Here is a 24253-nt window from a genome sequence, read left to right as displayed (position 1 = left end):
TGACCAGTTTTGTCACTATTCTTAAACTAGATCTCAGGAACTGATCCAGATCTCTCTAAAGGCTTTAAGAAAGATCTTCCGTGTTTTGTGTACTGCCAGTAGCCTGTTCTATTAGCCAGTGTAATAAATTTGCATGGATACCATCAGGGCGAATGGTATTGTCTGGCCTGAAGGAAACTTGGGATGGAAAAATTACAATCTCAGAACAGAGCTTGCCCAATATGCCCTTCATGATTTTTCACATTATCTTTATGCATTGGCTTTTAAAGCTCTAAAATAAAGGAGAATTTTAATTGCAATCCAGTTCACAATCGTTATGGTGAACTCATACTGTTGCACATTGATAAAATTTTAAATATAATATATCGAGATCATTCAATTGCAACAATGCAAATTTCCATTTCAAGGAAGCAAATTCAAAAAGAAAGAATGCAGTGAGTAAGCTGCCCATCTGCAATGGGAACTTAATAACTGCCATCATCAAGTGTGAATTTACTGTAATCACTTGCTTAGTGATCCACCAATGTATTTTTAGCATCAACATTGATACTTAGAGAATAATTTCACCGTGCACACAAAAATACACAATGTACCCTAACGTTTTAATTTGTTTTTCCACTTATCAACTACCACCAGAGGTAAAACATTTGACGCAGACAGGATTCAATGTGTTTTATTAACATAACCATTACGGTCAATGCAAATACAGTAAAAGAAAGGCTGCTGACAACTCCACTATGCTTCCTCAGAATTCCAGTATTTACCCTGATGTGTCAAAAGTTCATTAATTTACAATCATAAATTATTTTCTCATCCTGAAATATTAGAACACATTCAGTCAACACAAAGTGTTTATTTCTGAATGAACAATGAGAATATACTACATTACACTGGTAGTTAAAGACTTAGCAATGATTTACAAAGTCCATTCCATCCAAATTTCAGACTTCTTTAACATATCTGTAAAGTTGCTTGAGCCTGGTCGCAGAAGCTAAGTTTACCAATAGCATTAGCATTTAAGTCGGATTCTGGCATAGCTTACAAAAAATAAATGCATTAGCAAAAACAGATTCAAACCCAATCCCTCTGTTAAAAGATTGTATCAACAGGATCAACAGTGCTTCATTTCTTGCTAAGGAGCACAGTCTGATGAGGAGAGTTTGAATAGATTGTACCTTTGGAATATAGAGGAACGAGAAGAGAACTGCTTGAAACATATACGATACTTTGATACCTTGACAGGGTAAGTGTAGAAAGGTTATTTTCCCCAAGTGGGAGATTCTCAGATCAAAGGCCTAATCAGAGATCGCACATTTAAGGCAGAGATGACATGGCATTTCTTCGGAGGGTAGTGAATCGGTGGCATTCTTGACAATAGCGAGCTGTTGAGGTGGGTCATTATATTTGAGGCTAGGATGGACAGCTTTTTAAATCAGTAAGAGCATCAGGGTTATGAAGAAAATGCTGGAATGAGATATTGAAAATGATCAGATCAGCCATAATCTCATTGAATGGAGGAGCAGACTCGATGGGCTGAATGCTAACTGCCGCTCCTACATCTTATGTTGTCTATGGTTGATATATTGTAAAAGTAGTCAAGTGCCAGGACCATCATGGGTTAAAGAGATATCCACCTTTGTAACACTAGAAGAATTCTATCAATATCAAGTCATACTATTTGTATTTCAATATGTTCAGTCGTAATCCAAAAATTTAATAGTTTTGGCTGAAGTTCCTAACTTTAGTTTATTTTAGACAATGTCGCAATAGACAGGAATACTGGTTAAAACTGAAATAACTTGAAGACCTATCGAAACAATCACAGTTATCTGGGTTAGCAATCAAACTTGCTAAAAGTGAATTTTCAAAGTGAGGACAAATCATAAAGCAAGAGCAAGCATTGCCAGTAACAGCAAAGGTGGAGGCTCTGGTGGATTTCCCCATTCCTAATACTAAAATGAAAATCATGAGGTTTAAAGTTTGAGAGGATTTTTAGCTCAGGTTGCGGATGAGGTTGTAGACATGCTCGTCGAACTGGTGGGTTTGGTTGCAATCATTTCGTCACCCAGCTAGGTACAACAGACCACAACAGGAAGACACAACACAACCAGACTCACTAATCACCCCATCGTACATCAAGGACATTTCAAAGATGACCACAAGACTACTCAGACCCCTAGGTATCAGGGTAGCCAAAAACCAAAAACCAACCTACAACAGCTACTGATGAACATGAAGGATCCCATACTCAAAACCAGCAAAACAGCAGTAAATATACAAAATACCATGCAAGGACTGTGAGAAACACTACATAGGCCAAACTGGAAGAAAACTAACAATACGGATACATGAACACCAATTAGCTACCAAGAGACACTTGCCTCACTACACACTGACAACGAGGGACACGAATTCGACTGGGACAACACATCCATAATCAGACAAGACAAACAGAGACATGCCAGGGAATTCCTGGAGGCCTGGCATTCCAACCAGAATTCCATTTACAAACACATTCAATTAGACCCTGTGTACAAACCAATGAGAAACAGAACCAGAAGTGGGACCAAACACCCCAGCGAACTGAGACATACAAATAACAAGCAGGACATAACACCAACGCTTCTCTGGAGCCACCACTGATGGATGTTACCTAGCAGGTGATGAAATGTTTACAAACAAACCCACCAGCTCAGCGATCACGTCTACAACCTCAAGATAATGAGGTTTTTGGGAGATGTGGGTTTTTACTGAAGTGTGCATGTCTGACCTCAGCATAACAACTGTACCTTTGGAAGATGTGTCATGAAACCAGGCAATGATGGTATAGTCAGCAGAGTGGCAAGCAGCCTTTGAGAAGCTGAAGGCAATCCTGATAAATGAAACAGTGTTGGCTGTCCCCAACTTGATGAAACCTTTTAAGATGTCAGTTGATACTAGTCACTTGGGGATAGGTGCCACCTTATAGCAAAATGATGTACTGGGGGACAGAGAAGCCAGTACGATACTTTTTTCAGGAAGTAAATCAATATCAGAAGAATTACTCTACAGCATAAAAGGAGATTTACGATTATCATGGCTCTTCAATGTTTTGAAATCTATGTCAGTTATGGTTGCAAAGAAATGCTAATATATAGATAGTAAGCCAATTGTTTTTGTGCAGAAATTGAACACTAAAAATTCAAGAATCTTCTATTTACTTGTTAAACCATTTTTATTAAAATTGCCAAAAGAGCAAATACAGTGGCTGACAGTATGCAGAATGCAATTGTACTAATGCAGTTCATGAATTTGGGAAGTGAATGACAGGGGATTGTTCAAATATTGTACAGTGAGTGAATGAGGATGAAGCACAGTAATTTTTGTGTTGTATTGTAAGTTTTGTGTTTTCCTGATCATGAAACACATCACCATTTTTAAACAGACAACAGCATCTCATCATTGCAAAAATCCAAAGGACTGAAAACTAAAAGAAGGACTTTGTGCTTCATGGTCTGGACTTCTGATCTTCAGAATTTTGTTTACATCATTTATATTCTTTTTCCATCCATAATATATTTACAAACAGTTTGACTTTTGTCTGAGTTAAACACGATTGTGTGTGTGTTTGAAGGGGTATCATTTCAGTTGCATACATTAGAATTTTCTTTCACTGTATTTGTTATAATAAAGTTTGCACATTAAATAGAATTATTTTTACAGTTACTGAGGAAAACCTGGTTTAGTATGCTTTAGTCTGGGGTAGCAGTCAGTCAAGCAAATTGGGCTTGGTGGTCTTTTTGGGATTTTATACATTTATAAAATTTGTGACAATTTATAGAACAGTATGTCAAGGACAGACAGAAAAGCACACACAATACTATCGTTTCTCTCTCCCATCTCACTTTACTGCTGCCCTTTTCACATTCCTTCCTATCCCTTCTACTGCACTTTTTCACTCCTCATGCTTCAACTTTCCATTCCTGGAACCCTCTACTGCTCCCTTAGGCTCGCAACAAAAGGATTGCTGAAGGGTGTAGGAGGAAGTTCAAGGAACTGAGGCAGTTTACAGATACCTGGTGTACACCAGTGAGATCAGAGACTGGAAAAGCCATACTTGCACTGGCATAAGCAGTGGGTGCTGAGTTCCTGTTTGAAACTCAGAATTGCTGAAATAAAGAATCTCAAACCTTATTCATCTAAATTTCCTTAGCTGTATTCATATCCAACATCATGAACAACATTTTTTCCTGAATGTAGTCTTGGTGAATTATCTCACCCAATTCTCCTCAATATTGTAGCTTTCAGCAGGGGAGGGAACCACAGCATCATCTTATAATGCCTCTCCTCCACTGTCTACCTTAAGACTGTCCTCCCACCTGTTCCCACAGTTATCTATTGTATCAGCCTAAATGTTTCTGCAAACATTTCTCTATGTGTCATCATCATGGAATTCCACCCAAGGGGTCTCTCCTTCCTTATAATTCATTCACAGGATGAGGACTTCACTGACAGGCAGCATTTATTGTCCATTCCCAATAGTTCAGGGTCAATTACATTGCAGCAGGTCTGGAGCCATATGTGGGCCAGGCTAGGTAAAGATGCCAGATTTCTTTCCCCAAAGTACATCAAATGATTTTATTCCCCACCATTCAGGTGTTAGTTTCATAGTCCTATTGCTGAAACCAACTATATATTGCATAATCATTAACAGAAATTAAAAATAACTAATTATGTGATGAAACGTGTGTTCATGTTTCCAATGTATTCAAGCTATATCTCTCAATTTTTACTGCAATAACATGACCACTACAATGCTATCTAGCCCCAACCATCCCCCTTTGGTTCTTTAGTCATCAAGTTAACACACTTCAGAAAGGAAATTTTACAAACTGGGCTTGGAGCTGGGACTTGGTCAATGGAGTGACTAAAATGTAGCAGAAGAAAGCCAGAAAGCTTTCAATAAAAGTATTCTGCACGTTCATTGTCCTGCTCTGAGTTGATTCATCTTGCTTCCAACAGAGGACAGACTAGACATTATTACGTTGCAATGCTAATTTTCTGATCCATCTTCCATCAAGCCCAGTTTAGTACTGTTAGGGCATGATCAGGGAATTTCCATTCCGATTTATCTTCTAGATCAATAAAAAAAGTAATGGACAAATTGGGGATAGTCTGTGGACAAGAGATGAAACACCCACATATTTGATGCTCGCAAAATGGACACGTTATAATACGACCTGAGCATGAGGAAGTGTTCCAGACCCTGCAAAGACAATTGGTGTCATAATAACAGTTATGAATAATTTGGCTCTGGGGTTTAATGATTTCCCTTGTTCCCTGGGCCTTCTTTTACTATCTATGCAACTACATATTTATGGTACTTCTAAACCAACCTGATCAATACTTGACTTGTCAACTTTCACAAGAATCTTTACTTCCAGATCTGTGAAAGTTTATATCACAGGCGATATCATTGATTCCAATACAATATAATGCAGCACAGAAACAGTCTCTTTGGCCCACCAAGCCTGACCAATTCCTAGCCCTTATTTAGGTCCGTATCGCCCATACACAATTTCTAATCCTCTGTTCACCTCACATTCAAGTGTCCATCAGGATATGCCTTAAATTTTGCCATCATATCTGCTTCCATCACCTCCACCGGCAGTGTGTTCCAGGCACCCAACATCTTCTCTGAAAAATTTTCCCCACACTTCCCCCCTACACTTACCCTTCTCACCTTGAACCTATGCTCTCTTGTGAGTTGAGCTTTCCACTCTAGGAAAAGACCACTGGTTATCCACCCTATTTATGCACCTTAATTTTGTAGACTCCTATCAGGTTGCCACTTAGCCTCCACCTTTCCAATGAAAACAATCCTCATAACTAAAATCCTTCAGACCAGGCAACTTCCTGGCAAGCTTTCCCTGCACTCTGTCCAAGGCATCCACATACTACATGCCTTCTTGACAATCTTATCCATTTGTGTTGCTACTTTCAGAGATCTGTGGACCTGTACATCTAAATCCCTCTGTATGACAATGCTTTAAGGGGTTGACCATTTATTGCAAAATTCACACCGGAATTTGATTTTCCACAATGCGTCCCTTCACATTTGTTTAGTTTAAAATCCATCTACCATTTCTCTGCCCAAATCTGTAATCCATTTATATCCTACTTTATCATTTGACAACAGTCCTCACTATCTGTAACACCAGCAATTTTGGTGTCATCTGCAAACTTACACAGCAGGCCACCTACATTTTCCTCCAGATGATTTATGAATATGTTACAAACAACAAAGGTTCTAGCACTGGTCCCTGCGGAATACCACTAGCTACTGATCTTCATTCTAAAATGCACTGCTACTCCCTGTCTTCAATAGCCAAGCCAGCTTTGTACCCATCTAGCCAATTCATCCCAGTTCATAAGGGGGCATATAAAGTGCCTAAACAAAATCCACATAGGCAACATCTGCTGCCCATCCCTCAACAATCATTCTCATGATCTCCTTAAAACTATTTTATTATTCAATCAACAGGTAGGCCTCGCAGTGTCCTTTCTGACATTTCTTTCATTAAAAATAAGACAAAGAAATCAAATTACCTAGCTCCACACCTCTTTCTGGAGAAGCCATTTGGTAAGTTTAGTTATGGCATTGCCATAATAAGGATAGTGCAGTCAGTTCTGCTATGACACAATAGTTGTGTTCCTGTGCAACATCATGTTGTAGAAAACTGCACTACAGAAATAATGGGGCCTATGGGAAAAATGGGGTTGGGGAGGCCACCAAAAAAATCTCTCAAAAGCCCAACACAAAGGATAACACACTTTGAATAAATGTTTAATTCATAGCTAATAATGGGCTAAAAGCAAATTTAACAGCTTACCTTGAAAAAATATCAAAATGACTCGATGTGGAGGAGGTTTTGAAGTTGCTATGTTGTTTATTTGATCATATGATGCTGGCGCCGAGACTCTTTCAGTGCTAATGTTGAGCATGCTCAGGACAAAGCCTGTGAAACAATCACGTGATGTTGATGCATGCTCCTCCGGGCACCAACGGAATTGTGTTATAGCCAACACAAGTTGGCATTTTAGAAATAGTGCTCCCCTAGTCGCCAGTCACGTTACAGGCAATTAGTGTTGTCAGAACATGTGTTATAGCAGAATCAACTTGAACTTCTAACACCAACTGTAATTCATTAATTGAGGTAAAAATACAACTCCTGACCTTTAAACAGCATTTTTAATGTAGAAAAATTCAGATCAGCTTATCAAGGTAGAAGAGAAACATAGCGGTATTCCTGGTGAAAGTTAATGCTAGTTAACAGGAATTCATCTCAGCAAGTGACAACATCACCTAGCTAGTCTGCTGCAGGCGTGTTCTGCAATGCTATGTCTTACTGCTCAATAATGGATCCTATTAGGCTACAAGACCAAACCATAAATGACTGCAAAGTGTGCTGTCAAATCGCAATGACATAATTGCAGTTACCCACTTTACTGCAATGTTGCTGTTTTGTTAGCGTGGGGGAAGAAAGTACATTTTACAACTTTGCAACATTTCGAACGTTTAATTGCAGAAATAATTCACTTGAATGGTACATGTATGGCTTTGAAGTAGAGAGTAGAATAACATTTATGTACAATGTGTAAGTCATCAATTTAAGAACAAGCAATTATGTATAAAAGAAAAGCAACTGGAGCAAGATAGAATGTGCTAATGGCAAGCCATGATTTTAGCTGATTTGTTGATCGTACACATGTTTGTTGCATTACAAAGTTATTTTTAGAGCTGCAAAGAATAGGTAAACTACCATGCCAACTGTACCCAAGAGGTTTACTTTAAAAACTCTGCACCAACCCTCCAAGCAGCATCCCTCTACTCGATCACCGTAACCCCTCATTTACCATGGCTACTTGCAGCAACTTTCTATTAAGATTTGCTGATCCTGTCCAAAATAGGCACAGTCTCAGTAGAGAAGGTAAAAATATTCAGATGGCAAAGTCTACTAGCACCATAGCTGAGAATTTCCTCCCCTAGCCCTCAGCAGGACCGCCTCTTCTTCCTCCCACTGCTGGTGACACAGGAGTCAAGCCCAGATTTCCTACATTCCTTGTTTTTGCCACTTACTGCTTCGTCTTAATGCCAGCAGACTCTTATTGGAATATACTTCTGCATCTGGAACAAACTATGACTGAGAAGCACATTTCAGATCCGGTTCAACAGTACAGAAAGGATAGAACCAATGCCCCTGCAAAGATCAATCCCAAAGGGGAGAATTTTCCCCTTTGATGTTGCATTCAATGGACTACAAGTAAAATACTAATTTACAGTGCACTATTTATCATTGAAATATGTAGCAAAATCAGACTTTAAGAGATCTACAAGTACTGCAAAGCTAATTACTAGGAAAGAATCGGGTTATCTCTCCAAATACATTTTTTTTAAAGTTCATTCACAGGCTGACGGGGTCATTGGCTGGACCAGCAGTTAGTGCCCATCCCAAAATGCCTAGAGGGCATCAGAGTCAGCCACACTGCTGTGGGCCTGGAATCACATGTAAGCCAGACCAGGGAAGTATGGCAGTTTCCTTCCCTAAAGGACATTTGTGAACCAGATAGGCTTCAACAAATACATCTGGATAATAAGAAGTTAACCATTGGTCAATATGAAGTGCAGTTTACCAACTCAGGAAAAAAAAACTTCATTTAGCAAACTTGGGTTTTAAGCTGGTGTAAGTGGTGGTGTATTCAGAATGAACAACTTCCTGCAGGCCATTTCAGCTTACTAATATTGGATTGCGAAGGTAACACTGTACAGAATACCCCGTCTCATGATTTTTGAGTCCCAAATTTCATAGTCATCAAGTCATACAACATGGAAACGGACACTTCAATCCAAATTGTCCAAGTTTCCCAAACAAAACTAGTCCCTTTTACCTGCATTAGGCCTATATCCTTCTAAATCTTTCCTATTGATGTACCTGTCCAAATGCCTTTTAATTGTTATTACTGTTCCTGCATCTACCACTTTGGCAGTTCATTCCACAGACAGATCACCCTCTGTATGAAAAAGTTGCCCCTCAGGCACCTTTTAAACACTTTTCCTCTTACATTAAAAATATGCTTCCTAGTTTTGAATTTGCCTACCCGAGAGAAAAGACTTTTGCTACTCACCTTATCTATGCCCTTAATGATTTTATAAACCTCTAAGGTCACTCCTCAACCTCCTACATTCCAGTGAAAAAAAGTCCCAGCTTATTCAACACCTCCTCATAACTCAAGCCCTCCAGTCTTGGCAACATCCTTGTAAACTTTTTCTGAACCATCTCCAGTTTATAACATCCTTTCTATAGTGCGGCAACCAGAACTATACATGGTACTCCAAAAGTGGCCTTGCCAACATCCTGTACAATCATAAGATGAATCCCAACTCTTATACTGAATGGTCTGAACAATGAAGGCAAGCATGCCAAAAACTTTCTTTACCACTCTGTCTACCCGTGACGCAACTTTTAATGAACTATGCACCTGAAACTGTAGGTCTCTCCGTTCTACAACACTCCCCAGGGCCATATCATTAACAAAACAAGTCTTGACCTATATCTAAATTAAATTCCATCTGCTACTCCTCAGCCCATTGGCTCAATTGATTAAGATCCCTTTGTAATCTTAGATAACCTTCTTCACTGTTTACTATACTACCAATTTTGGTGTCATCCACAAACTCACTAACCATGCTTCCTATAATCTCATCCATATTGTTTATATAAATGACAAACAACAATGACCCAACACCAATCCCTGCGGAACACTACTGGTCACAGGTCTCCAGTCCAAAAACCAACCCTCCACCACAACCCTCTGTATCCTACTGTCAAGATAATTTTGTATCCAATTGGCAGGCTCTTCTGAATCCCATGTGATCTAACTTTACTAACCAGTATACCATGTAGATCTCGGTCAAAAGGCCTTACTAAAGTCAATTTACGCAATGTCTATTGTTCTGCCCTCACCTATCTTCTTGGTCACATCCTTGAAAAAACTAAATCAAACTTGTGAGACAATTTACGGCGCACAAATATAAGAATGTAAGGAATAGGAGCAGGAGTGGGTTACCTGGCCTCTTGAGCATGCTCTGCAATTCAATAAGACTGTGGCTGATCTTTTTGTGGATTCAGCTCTACTTATGCGCCTGCTCACCATCACCATTAATTCCTTTAGTGTTCAAAAATCTATTTTACTTTAAAAATGTTCGACAAGGTAGCCCCAACTGCTTCAATAGTCGGGGAATTCCACAAATTCACAATCCTGAAATCAGTCCCAAATCTGCTCCCAATCATTTTGAGACTATGCCCCATAGTTCTAGTTTCACCCACCTGTGGAAACAACCTCCTTGCTTCTACCCTACCTATTCCCTTCATAATTTCATAGTTTCTCTAAGATCCACCCTCATTCTTCTAATGTTTCAACGATCATACTCAATCTCTCCTCATAAGCCAATCATCTCCACTCTGGAATCAACCTAGTGAATCTCCTCCACAGCCAGAAGATCCTTTATCAAGTATAGACAGCAAAACCAAAACAGCCACACAAGTAGATAGGGTGGCAAAGAAGGCATATGGCATGCTTGCCTTTACTGGTTGGGAACTGAGTACACAGTATAAGAGTCAGGATGCCATGTTGCTTTAGTTAGGCCACGTTTAGATTATTGCATTCAGTTCTGGTTGCCACATTACAGGAAGGATGTGGAGGCTTTGGAGAGGGTGCCAAAGAGATTTACTAGGATAATAAAATGTGAGGCTGGATGAACACAGCAGGCCAAGCAGCATCTCAGGAGCACAAAAGCTGACGTTTCGGGCCTAGACCCTTCATCAGAGAGCTCTCTGATGAAGGGTCTAGGCCTGAAACGTCAGCTTTTGTGCTCCTGAGATGCTGCTTGGCCTGCTGTGTTCATCCAGCCTCACATTTTATTATCCTAGTAAATCTCCAGCATCTGCAGTTCCCATTATCTCTGATACTAGATTTACTAGGATGCTGCCTGGATTAGAGGGTATGAGCTATAAGGAGAGGCTAGAAAACTCAGTTTGTTTTCTCTTGAGGTGTGCAGGCTAAGTGAAGACATTTTAGAAGTCCATGAAATAATGAGATGCATAGATAGGCTTGACGGTCAGAATCTTTGTCCTAGAATTGATATGTCTAATACTAGGGGCATGCATTGAAAGTTAGAGGGATAAAGTCCAAAGGAGATGTGAGGGGCAAGGTTTTTGCACAAAGAGTGGTAGGAGTCTCGAATGTACTGCCAGCAGTGGTGGTGGTGGCAGATACAATAGGGACAGTTAAGGGACTTTTAGATAAGACCATGAATATGCAAGGGATAGGAGGATTTGGAGCAATGGCAGGCAGAAGCAATTAGTTTCATTTGACACAAAATCATGGGGCAAAGGGCCCATTCCTATGCTGTACTGTTCTATTATCTATGTTAAAACTGAACACAGTACTCCAGTTGTGACCTCACCAGCACCTTAAACAGCTGCAGCATACCCTCCCTGCTATTTTAAAACTCCATCCCTCTCACAATGAAGGGGAATACTCCATTTTCTTTCTTAATTAACCGCTGCCCTTGCAAACCAACATTTTGTGATTCATGCACAAGGATACCCTCTGCACAGCAGCAAATTTTTTCACCATTTAAATAATAGTCCATCTGACTGTTATTCCTACCAAAATGGATGACCTTACGTTTACCAACATCATACTCCATCTGCCAGACACTTGCCCACTCACTTAACCCATCCATATCCCTTTGCGGACTTTCAGTGTCCTCTGCACACTTCGCTGCAACACTTATCTTAGTGTCATCTATGAACTTTGACACACTACCTTTGGTCCCCAACTCCAAATCATCTCTCTGTAAATTGTGAGCAATTGCGGTCCCAACATTGATCCCTGAGGGACACCATAGACCACTCATCATCATTCAGAAAAACACCCATTTATCCCCACTCTTTTCTTTCTGTTAGTTAACCAATCCCCTACTTATACTAATACTTTACTTGTAGCGCCGTGTACCTTTATGTCATACAGCAACCTTTCGTGCCACACTTTGCCGAATGCCATGTGGATTTCCAGATACACCACACTCACCAGTTCCCCATTATCCACTGCACTTAAAGTCCTCAAAGAATTCCAGTAAATTATTTAAACATGATGTGCCTTTCATGAACACACGCTGTATCTGCCCGATGGGACAATTTCTATCCAGATGGCATGCTATTTCTTCATTGATAATAGATTCAAGCATTTTCCCTATCACAAGAAGTTAAGCTAATGGGCTTTTAGTTATCTGCCTTTTGTCTACCTCCTTTTTAAAAATGTGGCATCAGTTTTGCTGTTTTCCTGCTCTGCCGGAACCTCATCACAGTCCACTGAATTTTGGTAAATTACAACAAGTGCTATTGCTACTTGCTATTCCCCCACTGTCTCCTTTAATACCCTGGGATGCATTCCATCAGGGCTAGGGGACTTGTCTACCTTTAAGCTAATTAGCTTGCCCAGCACTACCTCTTTAGATATTGATTGCTTCTATATCCTCACCTGCCATAGCCTCCTTGTCAATTACTGGCATGTTATTTGTGTCTTCCACCGTGAAAACTGAAAAATACCTGTTTAATGCCTCAGTATTTCCTCACTTCCTATTATTAAATCCACCTTCTCTTCCTCTAAAGGACCAATGTTTACCTTAGCCACTCTTCTTTGTTTCATATATTTGTAGAAACTTTTGCTGTCTGCTTTTATATTCTGAGCTAGTTTACTCTCATAATCTATCTTACCTTTTTTTAAATCGTTTTTTGCGGCTTTTCGTTGGCCTTTAAAGATTTCCCAATCCTCAAGTTTCCCTCTAATCTTTGGCACTTTGAATGCACTAGCTTTCAGTTTGATATCATCTTCTATTTCCTTAGTTATTCATGGCTGAGTATCCCTTTTCCTACAGTCCTTCCTTTTCACTGGTATATACATTTGTTGAGCTCTGTGAAAAATTGCTTTGAAAGTCCTCTACTGTTCTTCAATTGTCCCACCCTACGGTCTTTGATCCAAGTCTACCTTAACCAACTCCTTCCCTTATCCAACTGTAGTGCCCTTTGTTTAAGCACAACAAACTGGTATTGGATTTTATCTTTTAAATTCAACCATACAGTGAGTGCTCGCTCCTTCTGAGAGGATGCCTAACTATGAGATCATTAATTAGTCCTGTCTCATTACACAGGATCAGATCTAGGATAACTTGCTCCCTTATAGGGCCCATTACATACTGTTTGGAGGAAACTGTCACAGATTCAGTGAACTCCTCCTCAAGGCTGTCTTGGCCAACTTGGTTTTACCAATCAATATGTGGATTAAGATCGCCCATGATAATTGCCATGCCATTTTTACATGCATCAGTTTTTTCTCTTGCTTATTGCCTGCCCACTATGATGTTATTATTTGGTGACCAATGGACTATGCCTATTAGTGATGTTTTCCCTTTACTATTTCTCATTTCCACCCACATTGATTCAAACGTTTTGTCCATGGAACCTATATCATTTCTCACTGCCACCCTGATGTCATCCTTAAATATCAGAACTATACCACCTCCCTTTTCTTCCTGTCTGTACTTATGAATAGTCTGATACCCCTGGGTATTTAACTCCCAGCAGTGACTAGATTACAACCACGTTCTGTAATGGCCATTAAATCATTCTCTCTTTTTCTGTCACTACTTGATTTCCACTCATCTTAGCGCGACACTGCTCAGCTGCTTCTGGCTTTTTATTTATGGTCATGAGTCTCTTTTTCATTAAGCTCTCACTCTAGCTAACTTAGAGCCACTGCTTAGGTTCCCATCACTCATGCCAAAGCCATGCTGACTATTCCTAGTCAGTCTTTGTCTTTGTATTTTGGTATAAATAAGAAATGTTTCAATTTACCCAAGCCCTGTGGTGAAATCAATCAGAAAGCTTTGTCATGCCTGAGCCCTTTTCAGTATATTAAAGATGGCAGAGCAGCTTTGCAAGAAACAGCACAAAATACTCTTGTAACTGTACGTCAAAAGAAATGCCATTATAATGTTAATCAAAAGTGAGCACAGAAAAACAAATTAAAAACCAACACATAATTAGGTCTATTAACATCAATAAAAAGTAAAATAAAATAGGTTATGACATTATAGGCGTGCACCCCTTATTAACAACTGTTGATGGGCCCACATCATAACCTGTCTTTACTCCTAGTGTATGTTGATTATTTACAGATTCTTTGGTTTTTTAATTCAGAATTATAGCACTTAAGGCTCTCCTTTTCAATTTACAGTTATGTAATTAAACCTAACTGCGCGTGGTGTTTTCCTGTATTTTATACAGCAGCTAATTATCAGGAGACTATTCAATGGATTTGGAATTTAGTCAACATGTTTTGCTAATATTGCACAGAACCTATGTTAATCTAACCACTTGTTTGATGAAACATTCTGTATCAGTCACGTAAACTATATTATTAAGATTCAATTTTCATTTCTTTCCCAAATAGGATCAATAATACATTATTTGAGCAAGATCCTGAGCTGTCATTCTTCATCAGTCACACACTGTCAGAGCAGCTAGAAAGCAATATGGCTATGCATTTGCAATTAATGAACTAACAAAATGCAACAAAAATGGCAACATTCCAAAAAAAAATCGAATTCATACCCAATAATAATTTGCAACATTCTTGTGCTGTGTGTCAGACGCATAATTGGCATTCATGTCTTTGTGCTTGCACACAGCTCTGCTTCATTAACTTGTAGCAACAAATACAAAACAATTATATTCATTCTCCAGTGCCCCCCATCAGAGAGCAGAAGCACTATCTAGGGAAGATGTTCAAATGGGAATAATACCATCACATTAATTTTAGTCTTCACTTACCTGAAGTTGGATTTTGGATTTAATACAGTCACACACAATTTAGTTTAAAATTCACCAAAAATTAAAAGTGGTGCAATGGCCAACATGGTTGGTGTCTTGCCTTCATTTTCAACATAAGTCAGGAACGAGTGATGGATCATCATTCTTGACAATTCTGTCAGACACACTACAGATCAGATCACGAGTTGCAGAAGTTTGATGGAGGATGCTTAGAACGTCTAAGGTGGGTGTGGTAGTTCAGTTGCAGTTGGATATAAGGACAAACAGATAACAAAAGCATCAAACTTGTGCTTTGAAATGTAACTTGATGCTGAATTCTGTTCGAATGGCAGTGTTCTTTTAAAAAAAAAGTAGCAGATATGTTTTTAGATAAATTACTCAGCCAAGAAAACAGTGTGAGATTTGCTAAGTGAAATTGTGTCCTTTTATGAAAATTCACTATTTCCTTCTAAAATAATATTTTCTTTCAAAGTTTGTCATTTCTAGCTTCTTTACATTTGTTAATGGGATGTGGCCATTATTGGCCAGCATTTATTGTTCACCTCTAATTGCCCTGGAGAAGGTGGTGGTGACTTGTCTTCTTGTACCACTGCAATCCTTAGGCTACAAGGACACTTGCTGTTAGGAAAAAAAGTTTCTGAGTTTTGACACAGTGACAGTGAAGGAACTGTGATTTGGTTCTACGTGAGAATGGTGAGTGGCTTGGAGGGCAATGTGCTGTGTTTATGATGTATGGTCTACATGGAACAAAGTACGGAAGACTTGTAGGTTTACGGTGATTGAACAAGTAAACAAAGGGAAATCTAAAGTGATAAAGTGATAATGCAAGGTGCTCTGGAGAGGGAGGAAGTAATACATTAACCAGGCTCGTAATCTCTCAGTGATTATTAACATCAACATTTGGATCCAAATGGTGCATTGTAGTGGAATGAGGAACATTTATCTCTCTGTTGACTAAGCTCTAATTTTTTGACAATAGTCTTAGAAACCTCTGCATTAGTTCAACATCTCCAGATGCAATTATCACATTGAGCTGGTGAGAAGCATAAATATATAGCAGTGTTTTTTGTAAAAATTGGAGCAGATATGTTTTGGATAAATTGTTCAGCCAAGAAGCTAGCGTGAGATTTGCTAAGCAGTGTACTGCTTTTGGGCCTGCTTTTCACCACCTCAGAAATTATGAACTGGGCAAGGAGGCCCATGGTAGAACCTCTCGAACAGCCAGCAATTAGTGGTCAACTAGCAACAGCTTAAAGGCCTCAATTTGCCCACCTCCTTGATCACCTGCCAGATGCAGAATATACTATATTTAAAGCCTATTGAACGGAAGGCTGTGATAAATCAAGTAAACTGGAACAAGTCTGTTGGATTGAGTTTAAGGTGGAAGCTCATATCACCAAGAAACATCTTACTTGTTCAGTTTATCTATTTCATGATTATCACTCATGTTTATTTTATTTAAACTCTGCCCAGTAAAGATTCTTATGGTGTTTCAATGCAACCTTGGAATCCCACACTTTTGTACCTCCATTACTTCAATGCATCATATTTTTTCAAATAATTATGGTTTATCAAGGCAGAACAAACACCTGACTTGTCCTGTATTCTCATTACAAAGTACTTTCTGTAAATCAGTACTAAAAGACAGTCAAAGAGTTGATTATCTCCAATTTTCACTTTTTTTTCCTGTGGAAGACATAGCTCCCTTTTTAATGGGGTATTCTGCAATGCATTAGCTGAGGTCAACAAGTCATGATGCAAACCCAGTTCCCATTGACATGCCACTTCTCACGGACCCACTTCATAAATAGATTCTGACAAGCTTGTGTAAAGGCAATTTAATTCTGTATCAGAATGACATTAAATGCACCCGAATAAGTTTAACTAGATTGCCAGCAGATACTCAGAACATCCAAGTTCCCACGTTGATTATTTATAAAGTTGTCACAAGACATGGCACTGAAACTTGTCAGCTAACATTGATCAATTTATCATTTTCTAAAAACAAAATGGTTAAGTTGGTGAGGCAGAATAGTGATAGGTCATGCTATTAAGATTTATACACACTAAACAAACAACTTTTAGTTTCAGGGTACAATTGGAATATCAATTTATTTTTGTACGTCCAAGGTGTTTTTCTTTTGGATTGGCAAGACAGTGTGTTCAGTTTTATGTATTGATTTTTATTTAAGGCAATGTGCCAAACATTTTCTGGTACAAAGAGAGAGGAGCAGTAGCAGTTCCCAGTTGAATCATGATTTGTAACACTAATTCTGAATTTGCTTCAATTGTGTCAGCACCAAAATCATGTTCAGAGTCATATTGAGATTATTCACAGATTGCAGATTAGTTTATACAAACAGATATTTGTTTATGCTTTCATTTTTAAATGTAATCAACTGGTTATCCTTGTCCAGATTTTCATGAGTGCATAGAAATAATCGGTTGTGCTATTCACTCTGTGAAGTTACCCAGCAATATTTTCTTGCTTGTCAATAGAAATTTATCAAATAAAAGCAAAATATTGCAGATGCTGGTAATCAAAAATAAAAACAGAATGTGCTTGAGAAACTCAGCAGGTCAGGCAGTATCTGTGGAGAGAGAAAGAGAGTTAACATTTTGTGTCTAGTGACTTTATTGGACTCAAAATGTTAACACTCTTTCTCTCTTCACAGATGCTGCCTTTACCCTGCTAAGTTTCTCAAACACTGTTTTTATTTCAGTTGTAATTACTATTGTGCAGGCATCTGATTCAATGCGCCCCCTCTACAGGGGAACTGGCATCTGTCAGCACAGAAACTAATCAGTCAATCAAACTGCAGGGTTCTTAATAAGACTGCAAATCACAAGTTTAAAAAAGCATAAAATTGCATTTAAGTAATGTATAGGAAGCTATGTAAAGGGTTGGACAGAGAAATCAGGATTAAGACAGAAGCACAAAAACAAAAATAAAAACATGCAAGTTAACTTCTTTCTAAAGAAAGGAGATTTTGCAATTCTAATACTAACTTGAGGCCAAAGTGGTTGGATGACTATACTTGTTGCAAATGTGCCATTAAAAACAGAAGTTATTTCTGATTGAATAAGGCCTAAGTTTTGCTTTTGTCTTCACTGTGAGAACACTGCTTAGTTAGTCCAAATTTGAGGTAAAGCAATGATCTCCACATGAGTTCTATCTGTAATGACTTTAACAACAGAGCTTATTGGGGAGCAGGTGTCTGAGAGCAACTTCTGCACCTCCATATTTTAACTGCATCACAAGTGTACTTTAGAAGTTTCTGTCAGCTCTACCATATAATAACAGCAACAACTATCTTACCATTATAAATGTAGCAATCACTGGGCCAATATCAAATCAAAAGAATGGACGTAATTCTTAATGAGTGAAAATGACAAATGAATGCTCAATTGGTACCATTCTCGCTTCTAAACCACAAGGTACTGCGTCCAAATCCTAATCTTGGAATTTAATGCAAAAATCAAGGCTGACACTCTAGTGCGCTACAGAGGGTGCCATTTTTCAGACAGGCTGCTAAACCTAGGCTCCATCTGTCTCTTTGGTTCAATGTAAAGGATCTTATGGCACTACTTCAAAAGAAGAGCAAGGGAGTTATCCCTAGTGTCTTGGCCAATGTTTAATTCCTCAGTCAACATCACAAAACCAGATCACCCAGTCATTATCGCATTGCTAATTGTGAGTTTGTTCTGCACTTGTTATTTGCCACTTTTCCTGTATTAAATAGTAACAGTTTCAAAACTACCAAGTTGGCTGCAAAGTACTTTGAGACATCTGGTGGTCTTGAAATGTGCTGTAAAATAAAGTCTTTCTTTATTACAACCAGTTTTCAAATTAAATTATCCACAGAATAAGATTTCTTTTGTATATTATTTTGTAACAAACTGAAAATGTCAGTATAATTACAACAAGAAAAAAGCAGTTGCCCTGAAAAGAAATGCACATACATAGTTAGACAAGTGAGTTACCACTCACTACTAATGGAATCGTGAACAAAGGTAATCCAGGAATAACATAAAACTTAGTTTTGTTCGAGATGGGTTGAAACAATAGCCAAATTGGCTTCACTAGCATCATCTATATGGGATAACGTTGCTTGATGAATTCAGCAATTTCCCAATTTCAGCAATGTCTCAATGCTACATGAGATTAAAGCTGTTTTGAAACTTGTTGCAGTGTTAGAAATTATTTTAAGACAATGTACAAAATACTGTATTAATAACTTGGCAAGAAACTGCTCCATTTACATTTGCAGTTCAGATCTTAAAAGAAAATGCTAACTAACTGAAATCCGCCTCGGAGGGTAACAAGGTTGTGTTGATTAACAAAGAAGGTACAAACTATTTTGAATAGTGCTGAAAACTGAAGTTGCTCTTAAAGCTTTTTTTCAAGGACAACTGATGGAATGCCACATGCCAAATTATCACAACAATTTATACTGCAGTAGAAAAGTGGTGTGTATTGGTTGGCAAGTCACCTCTGGTGATCGCCAAGATCTTACTCGGAGAATGGAAGGGGAACTATAATCTTCCCATGCTTCTGGGCAATGCAAAAAAGGGAGGCTTGAGAATATTCCATTTGTTTGTAGTAACCAAATCTTTGCATATAAATGATTTTCGCTTCTAGCATGAGTGAATAAGCCATGTTAAAGAGCTCGATTATACTAAGTTGGTTACTCCAGCTATCACCACATTCAGGATTATTCAGCAATTGCTGCTCAGTTATGGAATCACATCTAACATTAGACATTTAGTGCAATGCAAAATAATTTCAAATTATTTATAGGAAAATCACAATAAAGAACTGGTTAATACTAAGCTAGATTGGTGCACAATCATGAACATGTTTTAGATAATGAATATTATAAAAAGTGGCACATACCTACAGCCTGAGGAGCAATGATCTGGACAAATCCTGCTGAGAATGTTATAAGAACAACAGGGTAAGTGACCCAGGCCAAGTACTGCAGAAAAACATTGTGCTCTAGGCCACCATACATCCATTTCTGAGCTGTGGAAACAAGCAATTATACAATGTTAAAGTAAATTCCTGGGGGCTGTGTGTAAGCATCTTTAAATCTGATCACACTACTTGCTTAATATACTGAAATACACAATATGATTAAACACATGGAAAAGGCTGTTTTGTTACCTTTTAGAGAATGCATAAAGAAATTATATAGTTATACAGCCCGGAAACAACTTGTCCATGCCAACCAGGTATCCAAAACTGAGTACTCCCATTTGGCCTATACCCCTCTAAATCTTTCCTATTCACATACAATTACAACATTTAAAAGACATTTGGACAGGTGTCTGCCTCTCCTCTGGCAGCTCATTCTGTACTGCACCACCCTCTGTAAAGTTGCCGCTTAGGTCCCTTTTAAATCTTTCCCCTCTCACCTTAAAGCCACACCCTCTAGTTTGGACTCCACCATCCTCGGAAAAAAGATTTTGGCTATTCACCCTATCCATGCCCTTCATGACTTTAAAAACTTCTGTAACCGTCACCTTTCAGCCTCCGACATTCCTGGGGAACAAAGTCCCAGCCCCTCCATTTTCTCCTTAGAATTCAAACCCTCCAGTCCCAGCAACATCCCTGTAAACATTTTCTGAACTCTTTCAAGTTGAATAACATCCATCCTGTAGCAGTGCAACAGAACTGTAAACAATATTCTGATATTGGCCTTACCAATGTCTTTTGTTGCTGCAGCGTAACATACCAACATGTTCTGACCAATGAAGACAAGTGTGCCAACTGCCTTCTTCACCACCCTGTCTAACTATGATTCCACTTTCAAAGAACTATGCACCCATGTACCTAGGCGCCTCTGTTCAACAACATTCTCCAAGGCCCTACCACTAACTGTATCAGTCCTGCCCTGGTTTGCCTTACCTTGCATTTATCTAAACTAAACAACACCTGCCACTTCTCTGGTCAGTGGTTCCTATATTCTCATTAACTTGTGATATTGAATTTAAGCTCACCTTTCCAAAGAACAGTGTCATGACATTGATTAGTTGTTTTCAATGAATCTCAAGGTTCTATTTGAACTTGGGGAAGACGTTCAGTGAGGGATGAGCAGTACGCTCAACATGAAGTAAATAGTGTGTGGTGGGACTTTAAAATCAGACCTCTGGAAAGATAACTTTCATGAAACGGAGCTTTAGATGATTTTTTTTAAAAGTAGTTTTAGTTTGAAAATTATTAAAATAGATCACATATTGATGAATCTATATTATTTACAAACTAAAGGTTATGCTATTGCTTTCCACTTTCTTTCTTTTCTAATTGTATAATAGTAAGCAAATGCACAAGACCAGAAAGACTACCTGGTAGTGTCAGTTTATAGGGTATACAACAAGCCCGAGTAGGCCTAATGCTCCAACGTGACAATTTTGCAGACAAGTGCAGTGTGGGAACATGCATACTCACATTTGCATTTGTTACTTTTTGACGTTTTATCTGATGCTGTTTCCAACATTTTGAAGCCTTCTATAATTCAACCGTTTTTAAAACCACCTTGCTCCTTCATGGAAAAGAAATAACTACTTTCATTATCTAACTAAAAGTAGTTATGGAAATATGACTATATCTTTACTATACTTTTTACACTAGCTTGACTCCACCACTCACCATACCCAGAAGAATGCATCACTGCCAGGATACCCCAGAATCCTTGTGTCCGTTAGTCTGGAGCTGTTGTGTGGTGGTCTTGACATTTGACCTGGACATGTCAGAGAAGGGCACACCACTTTATGGACAGGCATCAGGGGGTCCTGCTAGACAGGATGGTGCAGAGATAGTGCTTGCGGTAGAGAATGTACTACTGGGGTGGCCACAGCACCAGATCATGTTTGAGGTTGCCCACTGAGATTCAGTGCAGTCTCAGCCATCTGGAGGAATATGCAGCAAGGTAAGGAGGAGAGCTCTCTCCAGTCCCTCACTCTGTCTCTGCTACTACACTGACCTCCTAGCTAAACTCATGCTCTATCAATCTCACTGTTGCCTGCAACATCTTCCCCATTTGATCTTATCTTCCCCAATACCTGACACCACAAACCAGGCAAGCTGCTTTGTTAATTCACTCAGTTGATATACCTCCCCACTTGCACTGACAGTCACAGCTATGCAACCTACTTTCATCTCTCGTAATACCTGCCTCGGCTTTATTCTGAAAGGAAAGCACCTCACAATAGGGCACGAAGAATAAAGATGGACGGTAACTGCCCAAAATTCAGCTCTCAGCCCTTAGGAGGGGAGGATCCTGACTTTGACTGCCCTGTGAGTGACTGACTGACCATGCCCTTAAGGTAGTGTGTCAGGATCCCCAAGCAAAGATTATCACCTTTGCCTTGACTGAGGACTGATGACAACAACAAGCATCTTCCTGGCATGGAATCTACACTAAATGGAAAGGCAATATTCTAGCACAGTGAGCCTGGTGTCTCTTTCTAAGCACAGAAACTCAAGGCGAGGCAGGGATGCCGTGAGCATTCAGGTAGACTCAGTATGCTCAGAGTTGAGTGTGAAGAGAGCAAGTGAACCCCCTGGTGATGCAGCCTAGTCCAGCCCAGGGGTTGGGCATATGTCCCTGAGTGCACAGTGTCATTGCTGCAACATTACAATGATAGTTTCTGGTACAGCCCAAGTGCAGCATTGGAGGGCGGAAGCATCCCGTGAGTGCATCAGAGACATGCTAGGAAGGTTCTCAGAGGCTGGCACATGTTAAAGAACCGTGGACATGTTGTTATGGAGTGCAGCCAGTGCCCATGGGCTGTGCCCTGAGGCAATGGTAGTTGGTGCCCAGTAAGCAGCAAGCTAAAGTCACCAGATACCCTTCTCACTTCCATGACAACAATTCTCAGTGTCTAGTTTGCTCATGCTGTGTGACACGATAGAAAAGTGCATATTGATGAGGAGAGACCTGCAGTCAATGATGTCATTAACAAGCCATACCACCTTTCCTTGATAGGTAAACCGTCATTGCCTAGTGAGAACTTGGTCTCAATGCCTGGAACTTGGTTAAAAGATGCAACATCAAGACAAGATTTGCTGGGTTTTTCACAAAATTCACATCATAGCTCACGTCTTCAAGGCTCCTACAAGACTTCACCAATATTTACAATAATCCACAATAACCCAGCTCAATATCACATCTAGCACTGTCCCACACTTACGTCAGGCTGGAGGTAACTATAATTACCTCAATAAAAGTCATGCTGATTTAGTTTTCAGCCAAACACCATCAGCCAGAATTAGCTGGCAAAAATAACAGTGACACTAATTGCACTTGTTATCTATGCATACAGGGTTCAGAAATTTCAGACAAGGGATAAAATGCATCATTAAACGCAAAGATCAATAATTGTCTTTTGAGTTACATCACACCACAATTATACTCACGAAAACAGCGTCTCTTGGAATGCATCAATATTGCAACATATTTGCACCTTAGATGTGAACTAAACTCAGAAAATTAACTTGTCACATTATTAGAAGGATATTTACAATGATATTGACAAGTGTTATTTGCTTTTATACATCCTTGATGGCACTGAAAATTAACGACAAAGTTTCATCCCCTCAGGTTCCTATAGTGATTATAAACATAGAAAAATTAAATTTATTTTTACCTTCTTTCCTGAGTCACTTCTCTGCTTTTAATCCATCCTCTCATTCTCTTGTTAGTTCCTTTTCTGCACCTGAATAAACCTTCACCCATTTGACTTTATAGGTCCTTGAATCTGTGTGCTGATAGTTTCAATTTGATTTGTTTAGCAGATAGGCAGTTGCCTATCCTGTTTGCCCAAGCCCCAGATGCCTAGTTTTCTCAGCTGCATTGTTATCAGTAAACATTTTCAGCTATTTACCAGTCAAAATAATTCAAAAACCTATGTGTGGAAACTATGCTCCCACAAATTTATATAGCTTCAAAAAGGACCGAAATGAGGTGAATCATTGAAACAAGATATCAAAGTTGAGTTTTAAGTTTACACCAAAAATTTAATTAGCCTTTCCAGCTTAAAACATTTTCTGCATTTAAAACCTGAAACCAGATCAGAGATAATCAACTGCATAATACTGCTTTTTTGGTAGACCGAAATAAAACAGAAAACACTGTAAATACTTGATAACAAAGCGTGTAGCTGGATGAACACAGCAGGCCAAGCAGCATCTCAGGAGCACAAAAGCTGACGCTTCGGGCCTAGACTCTTCATCAGAGCTGAAGGAGGGTCTAGGCCCGAAACGTCAGCTTTTGTGCTCCTGAGATGCTCCTTGGCCTGCTGTGTTCATCCAG

General features: G+C 39.1%; 1 protein-coding gene across 4 annotated transcripts in view; it reads right to left on the bottom strand.

Annotated features, from left to right (window-relative positions):
* Positions 1-24253, bottom strand: part of clcn2c (chloride channel 2c) — a 565311-nt gene that overhangs the window by 280382 nt on the left and 260676 nt on the right. For all 4 annotated transcript variants that reach the window (XM_048542200.2, XM_048542201.2, XM_048542202.2 and 1 more), the window contains one exon: positions 19834-19962. In XM_048542200.2, the coding sequence (XP_048398157.1) occupies positions 19834-19962 (129 nt within the window). The remainder of the gene's footprint in view (positions 1-19833; positions 19963-24253) is intronic.

Source organism: Stegostoma tigrinum, chromosome 14, assembly GCF_030684315.1.
Source record: "Stegostoma tigrinum isolate sSteTig4 chromosome 14, sSteTig4.hap1, whole genome shotgun sequence".
Classification (NCBI taxonomy): Eukaryota; Metazoa; Chordata; class Chondrichthyes; order Orectolobiformes; family Stegostomatidae; genus Stegostoma; species Stegostoma tigrinum.
This window is presented reverse-complemented; position numbering and strand designations above follow the sequence as displayed.